Raw genomic sequence first — 25,487 nt, 5'->3', positions numbered from 1 at the left:
GATTGTAAGGATCACAGCATTATAGATTGTAAGGATCACATCATTATAGATTGTAAGGATCACATCATTATAGATTGTAAGGATCACAGCATTATAGATTGTAAGGTACACAGCATTCTAGATTGTAAGGATCACAGCATTCTAGATTGTAAGGATCACAGCATTCTAGATTGTAAGGTACACAGCATTATAGATTGTAAGGATCACAGCATTCTAGATTGTAAGGTACACATCATTATAGATTGTAAGGATCACAGCATTCTAGATTGTAAGGATCACAGCATTCTAGATTGTAAGGATCACAGCATTATAGATTGTAAGGTACACAGCATTCTAGATTGTAAGGTACACAGCATTCTAGATTGTAAGGCACACAGCATTATAGATTGTAAGGTACACAGCATTCTAGATTGTAAGGTACACAGCATTTTAGATTGTAAGGTACACAGCATTCTAGATTGTAAGGTACACATCATTCTAGATTGTAAGGATCACATCATTATAGATTGTAAGGATCACAGCATTCTAGATTGTAAGGATCACAGCATTATAGATTGTAAGGATCACAGCATTATAGATTGTAAGGATCACAGCATTATAGATTGTAAGGTACACAGCATTCTAGATTGTAAGGATCACAGCATTATAGATTGTAAGTCACACAGCATTATAGATGTTAAGGCACTCGGCATTCTATATTTTAAGGCACTCACACACATAAGAGTTAGAAAGTGTCCCCACTACAACAAACAAATACTTAAATACATGTAATTTTGTCCTTGAAATATTTAATTGAAATACTGTAGACTTATATTAATTCCTATGGAGGACTATACGCAAGGTTTTTCCACCTTTTTAATGGAGCGACTGGTGGTTGATCGGTTGCACCACTGGGGAGTGGCAATATAGCCGACAGGTGGTTTCAAAGGCTCTCATTGGCTGATACATAGCATGCGCAATCCAGGGTTTACCGACGTCATTGGAATAAATGAACCCTTCCCGGATGCCGTACTAAACCCGGACAGGATGTGGCTTTGAATTATGTTACCAGAATGTGTTAGCTAAGAACAACGACTTGTAAGCATAATGACAAAAACATGTTCCCCCAAGAAAAAATAGCTTTTGTATCAAAGTAGAGGATCGTGGCGGGGATGTGGCTACGTTATGGGAAACGTTTTCGGGAGAAAGAGTCGCCCTTCTCGAGTTACAGAACAAGACCGAGCGATTCTGGTCAGTTGTTGTTGCTAGCCTGTTTCAATAGTAGAGATGCTAGCTAGTTTGCTGGCCCGGATTAACGTTAGCTATAGCTGTCTGATCTACACACTAACTTGGTAACAATTGCCTGCTAGCTAACGTTAGCTAGTTATCAACACCCAGGCGCGATCATGGGACAGTCACAGTTGTTAAAACGATGACGTGACGTCTCAAAGTGATCAACAGTAGCTAACTAAATTAGATTAGCCAGCTGTGATCGCATCAGCAGTGTCTGAGCCTGCAAATGACAGGGTGTGACAGGTATTTATAGCTAACTAGCTAGGGACTGTAGCCAGCTAACTATTTTCATGGCAGAATTATATTGTAGGTAACTAGCTATCTACATGGTAAACAATGTTCAGAAAAGAGTGTATTGAGACGGTGTCTGGTTATCCCGTTGTGTATGTTCAACTCTCCAGCAACTGAAACAGCAGAGAGATAAACTGAAGCACTACCAGAAGAGAGTCACCCTGCAGCTGGAGAAGGAGAGGAGTCTGGCCAAGCAGCTGCTGAAGGATGGAAAGAAAGAGTGAGAATGGATACTTCACTTGTTCAGGCATCATCTAGGCTATAGCCAGGTCCCAGATGTGTTTGTTCTGTCTTGTTGTAATGGGGTGTTTCCAGGTTAAATTAAGACCGGCACGGTTGTTGATGAAGTCAGTGGATTAGTACACGTTGCAACAGGGAGACGCCTCCAGCACAGAAGCAGAGCAAAATAACGAGCCGTTTCTGAGCTCTTACATCCATTTCTAATCACACATGTTCTCTAAACACATGACCAAAGACAAGGCAGTGACTCACACAGTCTGCAGATACAACAATAATAACCAGTGTCCTCAGAACTGGCACCTTTAGACTGGCTCCCACACTATCAGCACGTAGAACTGGCTCCCATACGATCAGCACGTAGAACTGGCTCTCACACTATCAGCACGTAGAACTGGCTCTCACACTATCAGCACGTAGAACTGGCTCTCACAGTATCAGCACGTAGAACTGGCACCTTTAGACTGGCTCCCACACTATCAGCACATAGAACTGGCTCTCACACTATCAGCACGTATAACTGGCTCCCACACTATCAGCACATAGAACTGGCTCCCACACTATCAGCACGTAGAACTGGCACCTTTAGACTGGCTCCCACACTATCAGCACGTAGAACTGGCTCCCACACTATCAGCACATAGAACTGGCTCTCACACTATCAGCACGTAGAACTGGCTCCCACACTATCAGCACGTAGAACTGGCTCCCACACTGTCAGCATGTAGAACTGGCACCTTTAGACTGGCTCCCACACTGTCAGCACGTAGAACTGGCACCTTTAGACTGGCTCCCCTACTATCAGCACGTAGAACTGGCACCTTTAGACTGGCTCCCCCACTATCAGCACGTAGAACTGGCTCCCACACTATCAGCTTGTAGAACTGGCTCCCAAACTATCAGCACGTAGAACTGGCTCTCACACTATCAGCATGTAGAACTGGCTCCCATACGATCAGCACGTAGAACTGGCTCTCACACTATCAGCATGTAGAACTGGCTCTCACACTATCAGCATGTAGAACTGGCTCCCACACTATCAGCACGTAGAACTGGCACCTTTAGACTGGCTCCCACACTATCAGCACGTACAACTGGCTCCCACACTATCAGCACGTAGAACTGGCTCCCACACTATCAGCACGTACAACTGGCTCCCACACTATCAGCACGTAGAACTGGCTCCCATACGATCAGCACGTAGAACTGGCTCCCACACTATCAGCACGTAGAACTGGCTCTCACACTATCAGCACGTAGAACTGGCTCCCATACGATCAGCACGTAGAACTGGCTGTCACACTATCAGCACGTAGAACTGGCACCTTTAGACTGGCTCCCACACTATCAGCACGTACAACTGGCTCCCACACTATCAGCACGTACAACTGGCTCCCATACTATCAGCACGTAGAACTGGCTCCCACACTATCAGCACGTAGAACTGGCTCCCACACTATCAGCACGTACAACTGGCTCCCACACTATCAGCACGTGCAACTGGCTCCCACACTATCAGCACGTACAACTGGCTCCCACACTATCAGCATGTAGAACTGGCTCCCACACTATCAGCACGTAGAACTGGCACCTTTAGACTGGCTCCCACACTATCAGCACGTACAACTGGCTCCCACACTATCAGCACGTACAACTGGCTCCCACACTATCAGCACGTAGAACTGGCTCCCACACTATCAGCACGTAGAACTGGCTCCCACACTATCAGCACATACAACTGGCTCCCACACTATCAGCACGTACAACTGGCTCCCACACTATCAGCACGTACAACTGGCACCTTTAGACTGGCTCCCACACTATCAGCACGTACAACTGGCTCCCACACTATCAGCTCATAGAACTGGCCATAACATTCAACCTTGCACCAATACAATCCTGTGTATTACAGAATGGAAAAGTAGAATACATTGTGTTAACCACTTAACTGCATATGAACGTTATTCATCTTAGATGTCCCATTACACTAGCAAACAGCTGGGACTAAGATATATCAAGTCTAGTCAAATCACCAATGCATGCATATCACCAGAATCTAACTGTTGGATTGTGGACTGACTGAAACTGATCAATGCATGACTTTATGATAAGCAAAATAAACACTTGTTATGTTAGGCCTTGGTTTATTGTGCAGTGTGTTGTTCTTCCACTTCGTAGGAAGGCACTGGTTCTTCTCAAGAAGAAGCGTTATCAGGATCAACTGCTAGACAAGACTGAGAACCAGATATCAAACCTGGAACGCATGGTGAGGCTGAGGCTCTTCTTGGGTCCTATGGTTTCATTGACTTTTATAGAATGTAACTACAATGATGTCATGTTTTGCACAGCCAACCTCTCTTTTAAAAGGCTTCCTGGTTGGGTATATCCTGGATGTTCTGTATGATGAACGCTATCTTACTTCACGTACTGATGCGTTTTTACAGGTTCAGTGCTGGGTTCTCCTATCTTACTTCACGTACTGATGCGTTTTTACAGGTTCAGTGCTGGGTTCTCCTATCTTACTTCACGTACTGATGCGTTTTTACAGGTTCTGTGCTGGGTTCTCCTATCTTACTTCACGTACTGATGCGTTTTTACAGGTTCAGTGCTGGGTTCTCCTATCTTACTTCACGTACTGATGCGTTTTTACAGGTTCAGTGCTGGGTTCTCCTATCTTACTTCACGTACTGATGCGTTTTTACAGGTTCAGTGCTGGGTTCTCCTATCTTACTTCACGTACTGATGCGTTTTTACAGGTTCTGTGCTGGGTTCTCCTATCTTACTTCACGTACTGATTTGTTTTTACGTTTTTACAGGTTCAGTGCTGGGTTCTCCTATCTTACTTCACGTACTGATGTGTTTTTACAGGTTCTGTGCTGGGTTCTCCTATCTTACTTCACGTACTGATGCGTTTTTACAGGTTCAATGCTGGGTTCTCCTATCTTAACGTACTGATGTTTTTTTACAGGTTCAATGCTGGGTTCTCCTATCTTAACGTACTGATGTTTTTTTACAGGTTCAATGCTGGGTTCTCCTATCTTAACGTACTGATGTTTTTTTACAGGTTCAATGCTGGGTTCTCCTATCTTAGCATGTAGTGTAAATGTTTTCACAGGTTCAAGACATTGAGTTTGTCCAGATCGAGATGAAAGTCATTGAGGGGCTGAAGGTTGGAAATGACTGTCTGAAGAGTATGCATGAGGTAGGTTATGGTTCGCTTCTTAGGGTTTTCTATGGGGGAATCTGCTCTTCCTCAGAATACAAGTGAGTCACATGACAGACTAAGCACACGTTCACAGTCACACATTCACGTGTGGTTAGGCATGCACACACACTCACACAGGTGTAAGACATTCAGCTCAGTGTCCTAAGTGTTAATAAATAAACCTTCCACTGGCATGTAACCTTTTATGTGATCTGCACCCCAGAAAAACAGACGGTGTGTTAGCTAGCGTCACTGTGCACATTGTTTGAAGATTAAAGGATTAGGTTCCAAATCCCTGACTACAGCGAGCCTAGTGGTGTGACTGCTGCTCCGTATCCTGGGTTACTCTGGCTGGCTGGCTGGCTGTCTGTCTGGCTGTCTGGCCACAACCTGCTCAGTGAATTATTCTCTTTAAGAGAGACAATGTTTAATCTCTCTCTCATACACACACAGAGAGACAGAGACACAGAGAATAAGTAAACTAGAAGACTTTCTGCTCCTAACTTGACATTGTCCCTGTCTCGTCCTCTCAGGCCATGTCACTAGAGGACGTGGAGAGGATCATGGATGAGACCCAGGATGCTATAGAATACCAGAGGGTGAGTTTCTCTGTTCCCATGGTGTCATCAATCAATTGGATACGCCCCTTTTTACAGTCCTAACTCTTAATCCATCCCAAGTACTTCAGTCTTCAGTGTAGTGTGTGTTGCTGCCTGTTGCTTCCCAGCTGACATGCTCTGCTCTGGTTGATCCTACAGCAAATAGATGAGCTGCTGTCAGGCTCCCTGACTCAGGAGGATGAGGATGCTGTGCTATCTGAGCTGGAGGCTATCACTCAGGTGTGTATCATACTGAGCTACATCAGTCTCCTCTGGCTGTTATCTGAGCTGGAGGCTATCACTCAGGTGTGTATCATACTGATCTACATCAGTCTCCTCTGGCTGTTATCTGAGCTGGAGACTATCACTCAGGTGTGTATCATACTGATCTACATCAGTCTCCTCTGGCTGTTATCTGAGCTGGAGGCTATCACTCAGGTGTGTATCATACTGATCTACATCAGTCTCCTCTGGCTGTTATCTGAGCTGGAGACTATCACTCAGGTGTGTATCATACTGATCTACATCAGTCTCCTCTGGCTGTTATCTGAGCTGGAGGCTATCACTCAGGTGTGTATCATACTGAGCTACATCAGTCTCCTCTGGCTGTTATCTGAGCTGGAGGCTATCACTCAGGTGTGTATCATACTGATCTACATCAGTCTCCTCTGGGTATAATACCAGGAGGAAGAGGAAGAGGGTGGTGAAACAACACCTGCCATGGAGGACCAAAACACTTCTGGTTTTCTTTTCCACCTGGTAGTTAATTGCACTTAACTGGTTGACCTGATCAAGTCCTGTTTAACCTGTGTAACCGTTGTCTCCCTCTACCGCTGCAGGGAGAAGATGTAGAACTACCAGAGGTCCCCACTGAGCCTCTACCAGAGGTCCCCACTGAGCCTCTACCAGAGGTCCCAGAACCAGCTGAGACAGAGCCAGGTAACGGTACTGTCTACCCTGTTACATTACCTCAATCATTATGATGGTAGTAGTACTGTCTTTACCCTGTTACATTACCTCAATCATTATGATGGTAGTAGTACTGTCTTTACCCTGTTACATTACCTCAATCATTATGATGGTAGTAGTACTGTCTAACCTGTTACATTACCTCAATCATTATGATGGTAGTAGTACTGTCTACCCTGTTACATTACCTCAATCATTATGATGGTAGTAGTACTGTCTACCCTGTTACATTACCTCAATCATTATGATGGTAGTAGTACTGTCTACCCTGTTACATTACCTCAATCATTATGGTGGTAGTAGTACTGTCTACCCTGTTACATTACCTCAATCATTATGATGGTAGTAGTACTGTCTAACCTGTTACATTACCTCAATCATTATGATGGTAGTAGTACTGTCTACCCTGTTACATTACCTCAATCATTATGATGGTAGTAGTACTGTCTACCCTGTTACATTACCTCAATCATTGTGGTGGTAAGTATTGACAGTCTCACAGTAAAAGCTGATCTAGGAACAGTTTGGCCTTTTTAGGTAATTTATTAATAGGATTACATGGACAGAGGGACCTGATCCTAGATCAGCACTCTTACTCTGAGACACATTGTAGATACAGTCCCTGACCATGGTTTCTTTGTTCTCAAGAGAGAAGACCAGCAAGGAACAAGGAGAACAGAGAGATGCTGGCAGCGTAGAGACAAGACTCAACAATAACAACAGTAGCTGGAGCTAGTCCAACTGACTCAATAACAGTAGCAGCTGTGGGTGGAGTTAGTCCAACTCACTCAACAACAACAACAGTAGCTGTGGATGGAGTTAGTCCAACTGACTCAATAACAGTAGCAGCTGTGGATGGAGTTAGTCCAACTGACTTAACAACAACATTAGCTGTGGATGGAGTTAGTCCAACTGACTCAACAACAACAACAGTAGCTGTGGATGGAGTTAGTCCAACTGACTCAACAACAACAACAGTAGCTGTGGATGGAGTTAGTCCAACTGACTCAACAACAACAACAGTAGCTGTGGATGGAGTTAGTCCAACTGACTCAACAACAACAACAGTAGCTGTGGATGGAGTTAGTCCAACTGACTCAACAACAACAACAGTAGCTGTGGATGGAGTTAGTCCAACTGACTCAACAACAGTAGCAGCTGTGGATGGAGTTAGTCCAACTGACTCAACAACAACAGTAGCAGCTGTGGATGGAGTTAGTCCAACTGACTCAACAACAACAGTAGCAGCTGTGGATGGAGTTAGTCCAACTGACTCAACAACAACAACAGTAGCAGCTGTGGATGGAGTTAGTCCAACTGACTCAACAACAACAACAGTAGCTGTGGATGGAGTTAGTCCAACTGACTCAACAACAACAACAGTAGCTGTGGATGGAGTTATTCCAACTGACTCAACAACAACAACAGTAGCTGTGGATGGAGTTAGTCCAACTGACTCAACAACAACAACAGTAGCTGTGGATGGAGTTAGTCCAACTGACTCAACAACAACAACAGTAGCTGTGGATGGAGTTAGTCCAACTGACTCAACAACAACAACAGTAGCTGTGGATGGAGTTAGTCCAACTGACTCAACAACAGTAGCAGCTGTGGATGGAGTTAGTCCAACTGACTCAATAACAACAACAACTGTGGATGGAGTTAGTTCAACTGACTCAATAACAACAGTAGCTGTGGATGGAGTTACTCCAACTGACTCAACAATAACAACAGTAGCTGTGGATGGAGCTAGTCCAACTGACTCAATAACAGTAGCAGCTGTGGATGGAGTTAGTCCAACTGACTCAACAACAACAATATCAACAGTAGCTGTGGATGGAGCTAGTCCAACTGACTCAATAACAGTAGCAGCTGTGGATGGAGCTAGTCCAACTGACTCAATAACAGCAGCAGCTGTGGATGGAGCTAGTCCAACTGACTCAACAACAACAATATCAACAGTAGCTGTGGGTGGAGTTAGTTCAACTGACTCAACAACATCAACAGTAGCTGTGGATGGAGTTAGTCCAACTGACTCAAAAACAATAACAGTAGCTGTGGACGGAGTTAATCCAACTGACTCAACAACAACAATACCAACAGTAGCTGTGGATGGCGCTAGTCCAACTGACTCAATAACAGTAGCAGCTGTGGATGGATCTAGTCCAACTGACTCAACAATATCAACAGTAGCTGTGGATGGAGCTAGTCCAACTGACTCAACAACAGTAGCTGTGGATGGAGCTAGTCCAACTGACTCAACAACAGTAGCTGTGGATGGAGTTAGTATAACTCACTCAATAACAACAACAGTAGCTGTGGATGGAGTTAGTCCAACTGACTCAACAACAGTAGCTGTGGATGGAGTTAGTCCAACTGACTCAACAACAACAACAGTAGCAACAGTAGCTATGGATGGAGCTAGTCCAACTGACTCAATAACAACAACAGTAGCAACAGTAGCTATGGATGGAGCTAGTCCAACTGACTCAATAACAACAACAGTAGCTATGGATGGAGCTAGTCCAACTGACTCAATAGCAACAACAGTAGCAACAGTAGCTATGGATGGAGCTAGTCCAACTGACTCAATAGCAACAACAGTAGCAACAGTAGCTATGGATGGAGCTAATCCAACTGACTCAATAGCAACAACATCAACAGTAGCTATGGATGGAGCTAGTCCAACTGACTCAATAGCAACAACAGTAGCAACAGTAGCTATGGATGGAGCTAGTCCAACTGACTCAATAGCAACAACAGTAGCAACAGTAGCTATGGATGGAGCTAGTCCAACTGACTCAATAGCAACAACAGTAGCAACAGTAGCTATGGATGGAGCTAGTACAACTAACTCAACAACAACATCAACAGTAGCTATGGATGGAGCTAGTACAACTAACTCAACAACAACATCAACAGTAGCTATGGATGGAGCTAGTCATCATGCTGGTCTCTCACTGCATGGAGGAGCAGAATGCATCCATCCAGACTCACTCTGCTGGTCTGTCCAGTCCCTGATCCCCCTCTGTCTCATAGAATGGAGTGCAGGTACAGAAGTACAAAAACTTTATTGTCCCAACACTGAACAATCTGATTTGTAGCAAAAACAGGAACAAATGTGTACACACACAGATGTGTACAAGCAGACACACACACACCCCGTGGCCTAGGAGAACATTAGTGCTGAAGTCTCCTCTGGTCCCCGAGGCCTAGGAGAACATTTGTGCTGAAGTCTCCTCTGGTCCCCGAGGCCTAGGAGAACATTTGTGCTGAAGTCTCCTCTGGTCACTCTGTTTGTAATGATGAATTAAACACTAAAGGGAAAATGATTGCCGTCTCTCAGTATATGGTTTGGATTGATTGGTAACATGTTGTCACTGTACAAATTCCTTTATAATTCACACGACTGAAAAATGAAGTGAGACGTAAACGAAGATAATGTCATTTTAAAACCCTTGTTCTCCATAATTAAAAGGCAGAGCTGTGATTTACAGACAACTCTGTGTCTCGCTCTTTTCACCTCATCTCCTGTTGTACTCTGCTAGGTCGATAACAAGCGAAACACAGCACAACTAATTACACTATATGTCCACATTTTAATATTCATGCATCAGAAACACTTTTAAAGTCATATTTGATTGTTGTTTTTTTAGCAACATGATCCCTTTTCATAGATGCTCACTGAAGACCATATTCAGTGTGTAGTATATAATCTCACCACAAGGTGGCACTAGACACCAGTGAGAGAGTTCTCAGAACCAGTTTGGAGACGTAAGTGTTTTTGGCAAAGAAAAGAGAGGCCCAATTCCAAACCAACCCCTAGAACCTATTCAGAGAGGAGTTGATTGGTATAAGCAGTATGGTGAAACTTTCCCCCAGGTCAGGGGTAGGCAGCCCTGTTCCTGGAGAGCCACAGGATTGTGCTTTAAACCAACCTGGAAGACTAGGTGTGTTGAATTTAGTAATTTGCTGAACTGATCAATTAGCTCAATTGGTCAGTTCAGTGATTGACTAAATTCAACACACCTGGTCTTCCAGGTTGGTTTAAAGCACAATGCTGTGGCTCTCCAGGAACAGGGCTGCCTACCCCTGAGCTATCCTATCAGAGGGCACATTGGTCCGGGAACAGGGCTGCCTACCCCTGGGCTAGCCTATCAGAGGGCACATTGGTCCAGGAACAGGGCTGCCTACCCCTGGGCTAGCCTATCAGAGGGCACATTGGTCCAGGAACAGGGCTGCCTACCCCTGAGTTAGCCTATCAGAGGGCAAGTTGTAGCTATTACCATATTGCTCCACTCTAGGGGTCAACGTGGGATTGGGCTGTGATGTGTGAGACGTTTTATCCAGGTGAGAGAGCCACTGCATTGTTTACAGCCAGGACTCTACACTAAACAGAATACTTGGAATGAACAATGAGCTAACACCAATTACCCACTCTGAACAATATCACCCACGGACGGTGCTATGGAAAACAATTAGTTTGCCCCCATGGGTTTCCTACCTTACATAATGCTATTGTATACAGCTCTCAAACTTAACTCAGGACCTTGAAGCCAGTTCCACTGCAGTATTTACATTGTTCCCCTCTAATCAGGGACTGATTTAGACCTGGGATTACATTGTTCCCCTCTAATCAGGGACTGATTTAGACCTGGGATTACATTGTTCCCCTCTAATCAGGGACTGATTTAGACCTGGGATTACATTGTTCCCCTCTAATCAGGGACTGATTTAGACCTGGGATTACATTGTTCCCCTCTAATCAGGGACTGATTTAGACCTGGGATTACATTGTTCCCCTCTAATCAGGGACTGATTTAGACCTGGGATTACATTGTTCCCCTCTAATCAGGGACTGATTTAGACCTGGGATTACATTGTTCCCTTCTAATCAGGGACTGATTTAGACCTGGGATTACATTGTTCCCCTCTAATCAGGGACTGATTTAGACCTGGGATTACATTGTTCCCCTCTAATCAGGGACTGATTTAGACCTGGGATTACATTGTTCCCCTCTAATCAGGGACTGATTTAGACTTGGGACACCAAGTGGGTACAATTTAATTATCAGGGGGAACAGAAAACCAGCTGTCTCTGTACCTCATAGGGTAAGAGTTGTACACCCCTGGTATAGGGTACAACGTTTTCTATCCAAATGTGTTTATGCAGATGGTTGTATATTGTGTTATTGTAGAGCATGTTTATATGACCAGAGGATAAGGTATTGTTGCTGTATTTATAGAGGATACAATATGCTGGACCTGTCTGACAGTCAAACATTAGAACACAAAGCTATGATGTCATTGTGTGGGTTAGTAGAACTGTTCCCACAACAGTCCACTTACTGGCTTAGTCAAGGTGAGGACAGGAGTATTGGCACTGGCATCTCTCTCCCACTCTCTGACTGACTACCTGTCTCCCTCTCTGAGCAGTATACCACAGCTCTCTGTCTGCCTGTCTCCCTCTCTGAGCAGTATACCACAGCTCTGTCTACCTGTCTCCGTCTCTGAGCAGTATACCACAGCTCTGTCTACCTGTCTCCCTCTCTGAGCAGTATACCACAGCTCTGTCTACCTGTCTCCCTCTCTGAGCAGTATACCACAGCTCTCTGTCTACCTGTCTCCCTCTCTGGGCAGTATACCACAGCTCTCTGTCTACCTGTCTCCCTCTCTGGGCAGTATACCACAGCTCTCTGTCTACCTGTCTCCCTCTCTGGGCAGTATACCACAGTGCTCTGTCTACCTGTCTCCCTCTCTGGGCAGTATACCACAGTGCTCTGTCTACCTGTCTCCCTCTCTGAGCAGTATACCACAGTGCTCTGTCTACCTGTCTCCCTCTCTGGGCAGTATACCACAGTGCTCTGTCTACCTGTCTCCCTCTCTGAGCAGTATACCACAGCTCTCTGTCTACCTGTCTCCCTCTCTGGGCAGTATACCACAGCTCTCTGTCTACCTGTCTCCCTCTCTGGGCAGTATACCACAGCTCTCTGTCTACCTGTCTCCCTCTCTGAGCAGTATACCACAGCTCTCTGTCTACCTGTCTCCCTCTCTGGGCAGTATACCACAGCTCTCTGTCTACCTGTCTCCCTCTCTGGGCAGTATACCACAGCTCTCTGTCTACCTGTCTCCCTCTCTGGGCAGTATACCACAGTGCTCTGCCTGGCTGGCTGGAGCCCAAGTCAGATGTGGACTGGATTCCACCCACAAGGCTTCGGCCCACACCGCTGCTGCCCTGAAGCCAGAACTACAGACCTCCTACTGCTGGTGACTAGCTGATCAGGAACAGGAAGTCTGGTTTCCTGAAGCCAGAACTACAGACCTCCTACTGCTGGTGACTAGCTGATCAGGAACAGGAAGTCTGGTTTCCTGAAGCCAGAACTACAGACCTCCTACTGCTGGTGACTAGCTGATCAGGAACAGGAAGTCTGGTTTCCTGAAGCCAGAACTACAGACCTCCTACTGCTGGTGACTAGCTGATCAGGAAGTCTAGTTTCCTGAAGCCAGAACTACAGACCTCCTACTGCTGGTGACTAGCTGATCAGGAAGTCTAGTTTCCTGAAGCCAGAACTACAGACCTCCTACTGCTGGTGACTAGCTGATCAGGAAGTCTAGTTTCCTGAAGCCAGAACTACAGACCTCCTACTGCTGGTGACTAGCTGATCAGGAACAGGAAGTCTGGTTCACATGTCTGTGAAAGGTAGTCTTCTAATGTTGTGGACATCTTCCTTCATAAACTACGCTGGCTCCTTGTATAATGGATCATCTCTCCATGTAAAAACCATTGTATCCATAACGGTGGGTGTGTTCCACACAGCGCTATCCTCCACTTCTTCTTGGTAAACTACTCCGCTGTAGATTTGGCTTTGTGTTGTAGGTTCTTGTCCTGCTGAAAAGTAAATTCCTCTCCCAGTGTCTGGTGTAAAGCAGACTGAAGCAGGTTTTCCTCTAGGATTTTGCCTACGCTTAGCGCCATCCCATTTCTTTTCATCCTGAAAAATTGACCAGTATTTGCCGATGTCAAGCATACCCATAACATGATGCAGCCACTACCGTGCTTGAAAATAAGGAGGCAGTTACTCAGTGATGTGTTGTTGGATTTTCCTCAAACATAAGGCTCTGCATTCAGGCCAAAAGTTGTCTTCCTGTGCCATGTTTGGACTTTCTATAGGCACTGTATATATTTATAAAATATTAAGCTTTATAGAACTATAATAAATCCTTGCCACCGTGCTTCTGCAACGCTTGCTGTTTGGGGTTTTAGGCTGGGTTTCTGTGTAAGCACTTTATAAATACATTTGGCGTTATAAATAAATTTGATTTGAAATCAATGTCAGAAATTCAAATGAATAATGCAACTAGTTTAACATATTTGGGCAGAGAGAGAAGGGGAGAGGCGGTGTTTCAGAGAAGGCGGGTGGTGCTCTTGTAATTGGAAAAGCTTCGCGATGTGACAAGACGCTTTGGCGAACACCGCAGCGATTGATTGCGTGAGAGGGATTGAGTGGGTGCAACCGACCAAGAGAATTTTCCGGTTACTGTCTTTCTTTCAGGCACACGTACCTTCGCGGTAAATCGCATCACATCTTCTCTTCGTTTAGGCTACTCTCTCTACCCATTCGGCGTATTTCACTCGGATAACTTCTCTCTAAAGGAAAATACTGTTTATGGTTTTGACCGAAGATTTCAAGATGTCTCGCACCGACGAGGTTCACCGCATAACGGAGAATGTCTACAAGGTAAGCTTCTACAACTATAAAAAGTTTGATACCACAGGTTATTGACAGACGATATAGGCCTACTCATAATATAAGTTATGTAAATATTTTGGAATGTGCTTTTATTAGTGATTTTAATAGCGTTTTTGCCCTCCCCCATTCGGTGCGCATCTTGAACTGCGATTAGAATCTCTTCATTCGAAGAGAATTCCCGAGGGAGCGTTCGATGCTCTTTATTGAAGAATCTTCCCTGTTCAATTATATTGGCCTACTTTTCTGAATAAATGTACTTTTCAAAATTACGACCTACCTCCCTAATGACATTCTGTGAGTTATCATACGTATTTTACAGTCAATAGCGACGCGTAGCTTTCATTTTGTTGCCGTCCGTGGGGCATCAGGTAGGACTACATTTCTACAGTAAAATCAGCGCTCCTCGGCGCAGCCGCACAATGTAGGCTACACACCACTGTTCAGACATGTCATACTGCGCTATGCTTCTGACATAATAACTAGATCATGTTTGTAATACGTTCAGGCTCAGTATTATGTTGATGTGAGAGATGGTGAACATGTAATGGACAGGCTACATATGACACACACCGTGGCACAGTCACATTTAATCAATAGATTCATTACACATTAACTTCTTTCAATGTATTTCATGTTGGCACCCTACTGTGTCCACTAGAACAGGGTGTGTGTGTGAGAGAGAGAAAGAGGGAGACATTCCTACACATTTGTGTTTGGTTGACAGGGCAGGAAGGAGGAGGAGGTAGTAGAGGTAGGGCAGCTATCAGGCTGTGTTGTAACAGGTACTTCAAACATTTGCCCTGGGGATTTCAACATCACAAAACCTGTTCAGCAAAAATAAGCCTGGGCTGGAGCCTCTGTTAGTTTCATATTGGGACGAGCTTCTTTCCAGGCGTTCATATTCCATTGCTGACCTAAGAGAACAGCCTCCCAACTGATCCACTAGGACAGCTAGATCTAACTGTATATTACTAGCTAGTTCAGGGTTTCTCAGTCGGTCCTGGGGATTTTTATTTATCTGTTATTTATAGAACTATAATAAATTCTAGCCACCGTGCTTCCACATCTGCATTACTTGCTGTGTGGGGTTTTAAGCTGGGTTTCTGTATACACACGTTCTGCTGATGTAAAAATGGCTTTATAAATGCATTTTGATTTGATATCAAAGGCAGAAATTCAAAAGAATGTAACTAGTTTAGCATATTTGGGCAGAGTGTGTGTGGGGGGGCAGAGGGGGGGCAGAGTGTGTGTGGGGAGGGGGGGGGGGCAGAGTGTGTGTGGGGAGGGGGGCAGAGTGTGGGGGGGGGGGGGCAGAGTGTGTGGGGAGGGGGGGCAGAGTGTGTGTGGGGAGGGGGGGGCAGAGTGTGTGTGGGGGGGGGGCAGAGTGTGTGTGAGGAGGGGGGGGGGGAGTGTGTGGGGAGGGGGGAGAGTGAGGGAGAGGGGGAGAGTGAGAGAGAGAGAGAGGGAGAGGTGTTTCAGAGAAGGCGGGTGTCCTGGGCCCCCTGGGTGTATGTATATTTTTCCCCTATCACTACACAGCTGATTCAAATAACCAACTCTTCATCAAGCTTTGAATATTTGAATCAGCTGTGTAGTGCTGGGGGGGGAACAAAATGTTCACTGGGGGCAGGACCACCTTTAGGAAACCCTCAACTAGTTGACACCTGACGGCTGAGATTTCAGATGGGACAGAACCTTCCTTTTACACTGCATAGCCTAGAGCCCTCGGCCTATAGGAAACGAACTGGCTTCCAGAACATGGAAGGGCCTTGGGGTTTGGACCTGAAACAAGGTATTTTGTTGTAGTGGGGGGTCTGCACATATAAGCCTACAGAAATACCTGGACTAAAACACTCAGTTCAGTTGTAACCATTTTAAAGTATGCTAAGGGTCTCAACTACCACATGTTGGCTGGCCATAGGGCTCAAGTTGACTTCCTTGCGCTTGGCAACAGGGCTTGAACCTTTTTAATGAAACGCTATGGGAAACACCTGGTGCATAGTTGTTGTGGAATGCTAACAAAACTCTCTGGTTATGAGGATACCAACAACTTCCTGTTACACATGGAATCACATCACTATGATTCTAAACACACAGCCTCCATGTTCTCCTATCAGCTTTTCAAGGTGGAGAGACCATGGCAATGTTAGTAGGGCCCACCGTATGAAAAGGTTTGGCAAAAGAAACCAAATCTTTGTTCTTTTTGGTTATTGTTCAGTTTCTACCATCTATGTTTCAAAATCCTTCAAACCGTTTTCTCCCTACTGAACACCACCCAAGCCCCAACATCCAACTAACCACCCATTTGCCCTGTTCACTGCAGTGCACCGACTTCCATACAACCCCCCCTCTTCTCTCAGCCTTCACCAGGCACAGTTCTACTCTGAAAGAAGGACATGTCGGATCCCAGAATAGGGCTGAGGGGAGCTGAGGTCTCTCTTGCTCTTCTTTTGGGAATCTGTCAGACGTCAGAAAGGAGGCCAGATGACGAGAGGCTGGGAGGGAGACGCTTCTTTTAGAGACCCTGAAGGAGGGAGGCGGGGAAGTGTTTGTTCTCTGGATGGATACACACCTGATACTGTTTGAGTCTCTATATGCACTTTGATGAATCATTAGTCCTCCAGTGTTGATAATGATGCCTCCTGGCCCTGTGTAGTAGTAGTAGTAGTACTGGCCCTGTGTAGTAGTAGTAGTACTGGCCCTGTGTAGTAGTAGTACTGGCCCTGTGTAGCAGTAGTAGTACTGGCCCTGTGTAGTAGTACTGGCCCTGTGTAGCAGTAGTAGTACTGGCCCTGTGTAGTAGTAGTAGTACTGGCCCTGTGTAGTAGTAGTAGTACTGGCCCTGTGTAGTAGTAGTAGTACTGGCCCTGTGTAGTAGTAGTAGTAGTACTGGCCCTGTGTAGTAGTAGTAGTAGTACTGGCCCTGTGTAGTAGTAGTAGTAGTACTGGCCCTGTGTAGTAGTAGTAGTAGTAGTACTGGCCCTGTGTAGTAGTAGTAGTAGTAGTACTGGCCCTGTGTAGTAGTAGTACTGGCCCTGTGTAGTAGTAGTACTGGCCCTGTGTAGTAGTAGTAGTAGTAGTAGGCCTGGCCCTGTGTAGTAGTAGTAGTAGTAGTAGTACTGGCCCTGTGTAGTAGTAGTACTGGCCCTGTGTTGCCCTGTGTTGTAGTAGTAGTACTGGCCCTGTGTAGTAGTAGTACTGACCCTGTGTAGTAGTAGTAGTGACCCTGTAGTAGTAGTAGTTGCCCTGTGTAGTAGTAGTGGCCCTGTGTTGTAGTAGTAGTAGTAGTAGTGGCGCTGTGTAGTAGTAGTAGTAGTGGCGCTGTGTAGTAGTAGTAGTAGTGGCGCTGTGTAGTAGTAGTAGTAGTAGTAGTAGTAGTAGTAGTAGTGGCGCTGTGTAGTAGTAGTAGTTGTAGTAGTAGTAGTAGTGGCGCTGTGTAGTAGTAGTGGCGCTGTGTATTAGTAGTAGTAGTAGTAGTAGTAGTAGTGGCACTGTGTAGTAGTAGTAGTGGCACTGTAGTAGTAGTTGTAGTAGTGGCGCTGTGTAGTAGTAGTAGTAGTGGTGGCGCTGTGTAGTAGTAGTAGTAGTAGTAGTGGTGGCGCTGTGTAGTAGTAGTAGTAGTAGTAGTAGTAGTGGCGCTGTGTAGTAGTAGTAGTAGTGGCGCTGTGTATTAGTAGTGGCGCTGTGTAGTAGTAGTAGTAGTAGTGGCGCTGTGTAGTAGTAGTAGTAGTAGTGGCGCTGTGTAGTAGTAGTAGTAGTGGCGCTGTGTAGTAGTAGTAGTAGTAGTGGCGCTGCTGTAGTAGTAGTAGTAGTAGTAGTAGTAGTAGTAGTAGTAGTAGTAGTAGTAGTAGTGGCGCTGTGTAGTAGTAGTAGTGGCGCTGTGTAGTAGTAGTAGTAGTAGTGGCGCTGTGTAGTAGTAGTAGTAGTAGTGGCGCTGTGTAGTAGTAGTAGTAGTAGTAGTAGTAGTAGTAGTAGTGGCGCTGTGTAGTAGTAGTAGTAGTAGTAGTAGTAGTGGCGCTGTGTAGTAGTAGTAGTAGTGGCGCTGTGTAGTAGTAGTAGTAGTAGGCGCTGTGTAGTAGTAGTAGTAGTAGTAGTAGTAGTAGTGGCGCTGTGTAGTAGTAGTAGTAGTAGTGGCGCTGTGTAGTAGTAGTAGTAGTAGTAGTGGCGCTGTGTAGTAGTAGTAGTAGTAGTAGTGGCGCTGTGTAGTAGTAGTAGTAGTAGTAGTGGCGCTGTGTAGTAGTAGTAGTAGTAGTAGTGGCGCTGTGTAGTAGTAGTAGTAGTGGCGCTGTGTAGTAGTAGTAGTAGTGGCGCTGTGTAGTAGTAGTAGTAGTAGTGGCGCTGTGTAGTAGTAGTAGTAGTAGTAGTGTAGTGTGGCGCTGTGTAGTAGTAGTAGTGGCGCTGTGTAGTAGTAGTAGTAGTAGTGGCGCTGTGTAGTAGTAGTAGTAGTAGTGGCGCTGTGTAGTAGTAGTGGCGCTGTGTAGTAGTAGTAGTAGTAGTAGTAGTAGTAGTGGCGCTGTGTAGTAGTAGTAGTAGTGGCGCTGTGTAGTAGTAGTAGTAGTAGTGGGCGCTGTGTAGTAGTAGTAGTGGCGCTGTGTAGTAGTAGTAGTAGTAGTGGCGCTGTGTAGTAGTAGTAGTGGCGCTGTGTAGTAGTAGTAGTAGTAGTGGCGCTGTGTAGTAGTAGTGGCGCTGTGTAGTAGTAGTAGTAGTGGCGCTGTGTAGTAGTAGTAGTAGTAGTAGTAGTGGCGCTGTGTAGTAGTAGTAGTAGTAGTAGTGGTGCTGTGTAGTAGTAGTAGTGGTGGCGCTGTAGTAGTAGTAGTGTGGCTGTGTAGTAGTAGTAGTAGTAGTAGTGGCGCTGTGTAGTAGTAGTAGTAGTAGTAGTGGTGCTGTGTAGTAGTAGTAGTGGCGCTGTGTAGTAGTAGTAGTGGCGCTGTGTAGTAGTAGTAGTAGTAGTGGCGCTGTGTAGTAGTAGTAGTAGTAGTGGCGCTGTGTAGTAGTAGTAGTAGTAGTGGCGCTGTGTAGTAGTAGTGGCCCTGTGTAGTAGTAGTGGCCCTGTGTAGTAGTAGTGGCCCTGTGTAGTAGTAGTAGTTGCCCTGTGTAGTAGTAGTAGTAGTAGTAGTAGTAGTAGTAGTAGTGGCCCTGTGTAGTAGTAGTACTGGCCCTGTGTTGTTGTAGTAGTAGTAGTACTGGCCCTGTGTAGTAGTAATAGTAGTAGTACTGGCCCTGTGTAGTAGTAGTGGCCCTGTGTTGTAGTAGTAGTACTGGCCCTGTGTAGTAGTAGTAGTAGTAGTGGCCCTGTGTAGTAGTAGTGACCCTGTGTTGTTGTAGTAGTAGTAGTAGTAGTACTGACCCTGTGTAGTAGTAGTGGACCTGTGTAGTAGTAGTAGTACTGACCCTGTGTAGTAGTAGTGGACCTGTGTAGTAGTAGTAGTAGTACTGGCCCTGTGTAGTAGTAGTAGTAGTAGTAGTACTGGCCCTATGTAGTAGTAGTGGCCCTGTGGAGTAGTAGTACTAGTACTGGCCCTATGTAGTAGTAGGGGCCCTGTGTAGTAGTAGTAGTAGTAGTAGTAGTAGTACTGGCCCTGTGTAGTAGTAGTAGTAGTGGACCTGTGTAGTAGTAGTAGTACTGGCCCTGTGTAGTAGTAGTGGACCTGTGTAGTAGTAGTAGTAGTACTGGCCCTGTGTAGTAGTAGTAGTGGCCCTGTGGAGTAGTAGTAGTAGTAGTACTAGTACTGGCCCTATGTAGTAGTAGGGGCCCTGTGTTGTAGTAGTAGTAGTACTGGCCCTGTGTAGTAGTAGTGGACCTGTGTAGTAGTAGTAGTAGTAGTACTGGCCCTGTGTAGTAGTAGTAGTACTGGCCCTATGTAGTAGTAGTGGCCCTGTGGAGTAGTAGTAGTAGTACTAGTACTGGCCCTATGTAGTAGTAGGGGCCCTGTGTAGTAGTACTGACCCTGTGTAGTAGTAGTGGCCCTGTGTTGTTGTAGTAGTAGTAGTAGTAGTAGTACTGGCCCTGTGTAGTTGTAGTAGTGACCCTGTGTAGTAGTGGCCCTGTGTAGTAGTAGTAGTGGCCCTGTGTAGTAGTAGTAGTGGCCCTGTGTAGTAGTAGTAGTAGTAGTACTAGTACTGGCCCTATGTAGTAGTAGGGGCCCTGTGTTGTAGTAGTAGTAGTACTGGCCCTGTGTAGTAGTAGTGGACCTGTGTAGTAGTAGTAGTAGTAGTAGTAGTACTGGCCCTGTGTAGTAGTAGTAGTAGTACTGGCCCTATGTAGTAGTAGTGGCCCTGTGAAGTAGTAGTAGTAGTACTAGTACTGGCCCTATGTAGTAGTAGGGGCCCTGTGTAGTAGTACTGACCCTGTGTAGTAGTAGTGGCCCTGTGTTGTTGTAGTAGTAGTAGTAGTAGTAGTACTGGCCCTGTGTAGTTGTAGTAGTGACCCTGTGTAGTAGTGGCCCTGTGTAGTAGTAGTAGTGGCCCTGTGTAGTAGTAGTAGTAGTAGTAGTAGTAGTAGTAGTATTGGCTCTGTGTTGTAGTAGTATTGGCTCTGTGTTGTAGTAGTACTGGCTCTGTGTTGTAGTAGTATTGGCTCTGTGTTGTAGTAGTATTGGCTCTGTGTTGTAGTAGTAGTAGTAGTAGTAGTAGTGGCCCTGTGTAGTAGTAGTAGTAGTAGTAGTGGCCCTGTGTAGTAGTAGTGGCCCTGTGTAGTAGTAGTAGTAGTAGTGGCCCTGTGTAGTAGTAGTACTGGCCCTGTGTAGTAGTAGTAGTAATACTGGCCCTGTGTAGTAGTAGTAGTAATACTGGCCCTGTGTAGCAGTAGTAGTAGTAGTAGTAGTAGTACTGGCCCTGTGTTGTTGTAGTAGTAGTAGTAGTAGTAGTAGTAGTAGTACTGGCCCTGTGTAGTACAAAGATGCATACAAAGCTCTACCTCGCCCTCCATTTGGCAAATCTGACCATAATTCTATCCTCCTGATTCCTGCTTACAAGCAAAAACTAAAGCAGGAAGTACCAGTGACTCGCTCAATACGGAAGTGATCAGATGACACGGATGCTACACTACAGGACTGTTTTGCTTGCACAGACTGGAATATGTTCCAGGATTCATCCAATGGCATTGAGGAATACACCACCTCAGTCATTGGCTTCATCAATAAGTGCATTGATGACGTTGTCCCCACAGTGACTGTACATACATATCCCAACCACAAACCCTGGATTACAGGAAACATCCGTATCAAGCTAAAGGCTAGAGCTGCTGCTTTCAAGGAGCAGGAGACTAATCCAGACGCCTATAAGAAATCCTGCTACGCCCTCAGACGAATCGCCAAACAAGCAAAGCATCAATACAGGGTTCAGATTGAATCCTACTACACCGGCTCTGATGCTCGTCGGATGTGGCTGGGCTTGAAAACTATTACGGACTACAAAGGGAAACCCAGACACGAGCTGCCCAGTGACACGAGCCTACCAGACGAGCTAAATGCCTTTTATGCTCGCTTCGAGGCAAGCAACACTGAATCATGCACGAGAGCACCAGCTGTTTTGAATGACTGTGTGATAACGTTCTCGGCAGCCGATGTGAACAAAACCTTTAAACAGGTCAACATTCACAAAACCGCGGGGCCAGACGGATTACCAGGACGTGTACTCAAAGCATGCGTGGACCAACTGTCGAGTGTCTTCACTGACATTTTCAACCTCTCCCTGACCGAGTCTGTAATACCTACATGTTTCAAGCAGACCACCATAGTCCCTGTGCCCAAGGAAGCAAAGGTAACCTGCCTAAATGATTACCGCCCCGTGGCACTCACATCGGTAGCCATGAAGTGCTTTGAAAGGCTGGTCATGTCTCACACCAACAGCATCCTCCCGGATACCCTAGACCCACTCCAATTCGCATACCGCCCCAACAGATCCACAGATCCACAGATGTCGCAATCTCTATTGCACTCCACACGGCCCTTTCTCACCTGGACAAAAGCAACACCTATGTGAGAATGCTATTCATTGACTACAGCTCAGCGTTCAACACCATAGTACCCTCAAAGCTCATCAATAAGCTGAGGACCCTGGGACTAAACACCTCCCTCTGCAACTGGATCCTGGACTTCCTGACAGGCTGCCACCAGGTGGTAAGAGTAGGCAACAACACATCTGCCATGCTGATCCTTAACACTGGGGCCCCTCAGGGGTGTGTACTTAGTCTCCTCCTGTATTCCCTGTTCACCCATGACTGCGTGGCAAAACACGACTCCAACACCATCATTAAGTTTGCTGACGACACAAGTGGTAGGCCTAATCACCGACAATGATGAGACGGCCTATAGGGAGGAGGTCAGAGAACTGGCAGTGTGGTGCCAGGACAACAACCTCTCCCTCAATGTGTGCAAGACAACGGAGCTGTTGGTGGACTACAGGAACAGGCCCCCATTAACATCAACGGGTCTGTAGTGGAGCTGGTCGAGAGTTTCAAGTTCCTTGGTGTCCACATCACCCACAAACTATCATGGTCCAAACATACCAAGACAGTTGTGAAGAGGGCACAACAAAACCTTTTCCCCCTCAGGAGACTGAGAGGATTTTGCATGGGTCCCCAAATCCTCAAAAGGTTCTTCAGCTGCACCATCGAGAGCATTGTATGGCAACTGCATGGCAACTGCCGTGCATCCTGGTATGGCAACTGCCGGGCATCTGACCGTAAGGCGCTACAGAGGGTAGTGTGAATGGCCCAGTACATCACTGGGGCCAAGCTTCCTGCCATCCAGGACCTATATGATAGGCGGTGTCAGAGGAAAGCCCATAAAATTGTCAGTCTCCAGTCACTCAAGTTATAGACTGTTTTCTCTGCTACCGCACAGCAAGTGGTACCGGAGCGCCAAGTCTAGGACCAAAAGGATCCTCAACAGCTGCTAACCCCCAGCCACTGCTGAACAATTCATAAAAATCGCCACTGGACAATTTACATTGACTCCCCCCCTCCCTCCCTTTTGTACACTGCTGCTACTCACTGTTTGTTTGTTACCTATGCATAGCCACTTCGCCCCCACCTACATGTACAGATTACCTCAACTAGCCTGTACCCCTGCACACTGACTCTGTACCGGTGCCCCCTGTATATAACCGTGTTATTCTTACTGTGTTAGTTTTTATTATTACTTTTTATTCTAGCAGACTTGGTAAATATATTCTTCTTCTTGAACTGCACTGTTGGTTAAGGGCTTGTAAGTAAGCAATTCACGGTAAAGTCTACACTTGTATTCTGCGCATGTGACAAATAAAGTTTGATTTGGTTGGCTCTGCTATGGGTGACTGCATGGTACAGCCAGGTCCATTTCCAAGGTAGAATGATGTATAAACCGCCTAGCTTTACATGCTCTGAGGGGATGGAGAGTCGCTAGGGCAACGGGCCTGTCTGCTCTGGAGCAGCATGTGTACACGCTGTGTCTGTCGAGTCGCTAGGGCAACGGGCCTGTCTGCTCTGCTGAAGAAGATGGAGGAGGAGGAGACGGCCGAAAATCTGGATACCGCACAACACTAGCTAGCTACCGGTGTCGACCCCGCCCCTTCTTCTGTGGTGTTTATCGTGGCTGTCATCCAACATTATTGTGCATTAACGCCACCTACTGTACTGGAGTGCACCGGACTGGCCGAGGCGGTGTCACCGGACTGGATGACTGGCCGTGGTCGTGTCACCTAACTTGACTGGGTTTGAACTCCAAATCAAATCAAATCAAATTTATTAATATAGCCCTTCGTACATCAGCTGATATCTCAAAGTGCTGTATAGAAACCCAGCCTAAAACCCCAAACTCCACTCTCCATACTGTTTCCTGTCTCCTTCTAGTCTGGGGTTTCCCCAAGCCTCATTGGTTGTTAGCAGGACTGGGGATTGATTGTGATATGGTTTAGGAGACATTTGAATCCTGCTGGGTCATTTCACTACAGAATGCATTCGCGCGGTCTTGTGCACGCGTACCTAAGCAGCCGGCGGCTGCACCGGGTGGAGGAGATGCCAACACGCTGTTGTGACTCACATGACACCACTGTGTGTGTCAGAGTACAGGGCAGGGTTTGTAAGCACAGCAGTGTGTGGGTTGAATCTCATTGTGGCACTGTTTGTTCAGTAAAGGGGCACTCCTTGGTTTGAGTCTACATGAGTACAGGGCAGGGTTTGTAAGCACCGCTGTGGGGGTGTTGGAATCTCACGCTCTTCCTCAGGGATGTGGCCCACGGACCCCCTTTTATAGTGGATTCATCTCCCAAAACATAATACAGTGGGGCAAAAAAGTATTTAGTCAGCCACCAGTTGTGCAAGTTCTCCCACTTAAAAAGATGAGAGGCCTGTAATTTTCATCATAGGTACACTTCAACTATGACAGACAAAATGAGGGAAAAAAATCTAGAAAATCACATTGTAGGATTTTTAATGAATTTATTTGCAAATTATGGTGGAAAATAAGTATTTGGTCAATAAAAAAAGTTAATCTCAATACTTTGTTATATACCCTTTGTTGGCAATGACAGAGGTCAAATGTTTTCTGTAAGTCTTCACAAGGTTTTCACACACTGTTGCTGGTATTTTGGCCCATTCCTCCATGCAGATCTCCTCTAGAGCAGTGATGTTTTGGGGCTGTTGCTGGGCAACATGGACTTTCCACTCCCTCCAAAGATTTTCTATGGGGCCATCTAGAGACTGGCTAGGCCACTCCAGGACCTTGAAATGCTTCTTACGAAGCCACTCCTTCATTGCCCGGGCGGTGTGTTTGGGATCATTGTCATGCTGAAAGACCCAGCCACGTTTAATTTTCAAGTCCCTTTCTGATGGAAGGAGGTTTTCACTCAAAATCTCACGATACATGCCCCCATTCATTCTTTCCTTTACACAGACTGGCCGTGGTGGTGTCCCCTGTGTGGTTCTGGGAATTTTGGCTCACCGTTCTTGTGATCATTTTGACCCCACGGGGTGAGATCTTGCGTGGAGCCCCAGATCGAGGGAGATTATCTGTGGTCTTGTATGTCTTCCATTTCCTAATAATTGCTCCCACAGTTGATTTCTTCAAACCAAACTGCTTACCTGTTGCAGATTCAGTCTTCCCAGCTTGGTGCAGGTCTACAATTTTGTTTCTGGTGTCCTTTTACAGCTCTTTGGTCCTGGCCATAGTGGAGTTTGGAGTG

At 45.9% G+C, this 25,487-nt stretch overlaps 2 protein-coding genes across 11 annotated transcripts in view; both read left to right on the top strand.

The window, feature by feature from the left end:
- Positions 1–990: 990 nt before the first annotated feature.
- Positions 991–9,905, top strand: LOC121845836 (charged multivesicular body protein 6-like). Of its 2 annotated transcripts, none has more exons than XM_042317923.1 (8): positions 991–1,230; positions 1,674–1,783; positions 3,979–4,066; positions 4,916–5,002; positions 5,539–5,604; positions 5,764–5,844; positions 6,444–6,549; positions 7,222–9,905. In XM_042317923.1, exons 1-8 carry the CDS (start codon positions 1,165–1,167, stop codon positions 7,269–7,271), a joined length of 654 nt encoding a protein of 217 aa, XP_042173857.1. In that variant the 5' UTR covers positions 991–1,164; the 3' UTR covers positions 7,272–9,905. The 2 variants fall into 2 exon arrangements, with proteins under 2 accessions (XP_042173857.1, XP_042173859.1); XM_042317925.1 differs by having other exon boundaries at positions 992–1,230; positions 6,444–6,543.
- A 4,068-nt stretch (positions 9,906–13,973) lies between these two features.
- LOC112237995 (brain-specific angiogenesis inhibitor 1-associated protein 2) overlaps positions 13,974–25,487 on the top strand; it is a 137,230-nt gene continuing 125,716 nt past the window's right edge. For 4 of the 9 annotated variants that reach the window (XM_042317939.1, XM_042317941.1, XM_042317933.1 and 1 more), the window contains exon 1: positions 13,974–14,312. In XM_042317939.1, the coding sequence (XP_042173873.1) occupies positions 14,241–14,312 (72 nt within the window). In that variant the 5' untranslated portion in view covers positions 13,974–14,240. The remainder of the gene's footprint in view (positions 14,313–25,487) is intronic. The other 5 variants (XR_006082802.1, XM_042317935.1, XM_042317934.1 and 2 more) reach the window with 2 other exon arrangements.

The sequence above is a fragment of the Oncorhynchus tshawytscha genome, unplaced genomic scaffold (assembly GCF_018296145.1).
Source record: "Oncorhynchus tshawytscha isolate Ot180627B unplaced genomic scaffold, Otsh_v2.0 Un_contig_2389_pilon_pilon, whole genome shotgun sequence".
NCBI lineage: Eukaryota > Metazoa > Chordata > Actinopteri > Salmoniformes > Salmonidae > Oncorhynchus > Oncorhynchus tshawytscha.
Note: the sequence above shows the minus strand (reverse complement) of the source record. Positions and strands in the feature narration are given on the sequence as shown.

Coding starts and splice junctions, on each gene's coding strand:
- LOC121845836 (XM_042317923.1), top strand. CDS start 1,165: ATGGGAAACGTTTTCGGGAGAAAGAGTCGCCCTTCTCGAGTTACAGAA. Junction 1,231..1,673: donor AACAAGACCGAGCGATTCTG/GTCAGTTGTTGT, acceptor TCAACTCTCCAG/CAACTGAAACAGCAGAGAGA. Junction 4,067..4,915: donor TATCAAACCTGGAACGCATG/GTGAGGCTGAGG, acceptor ATGTTTTCACAG/GTTCAAGACATTGAGTTTGT.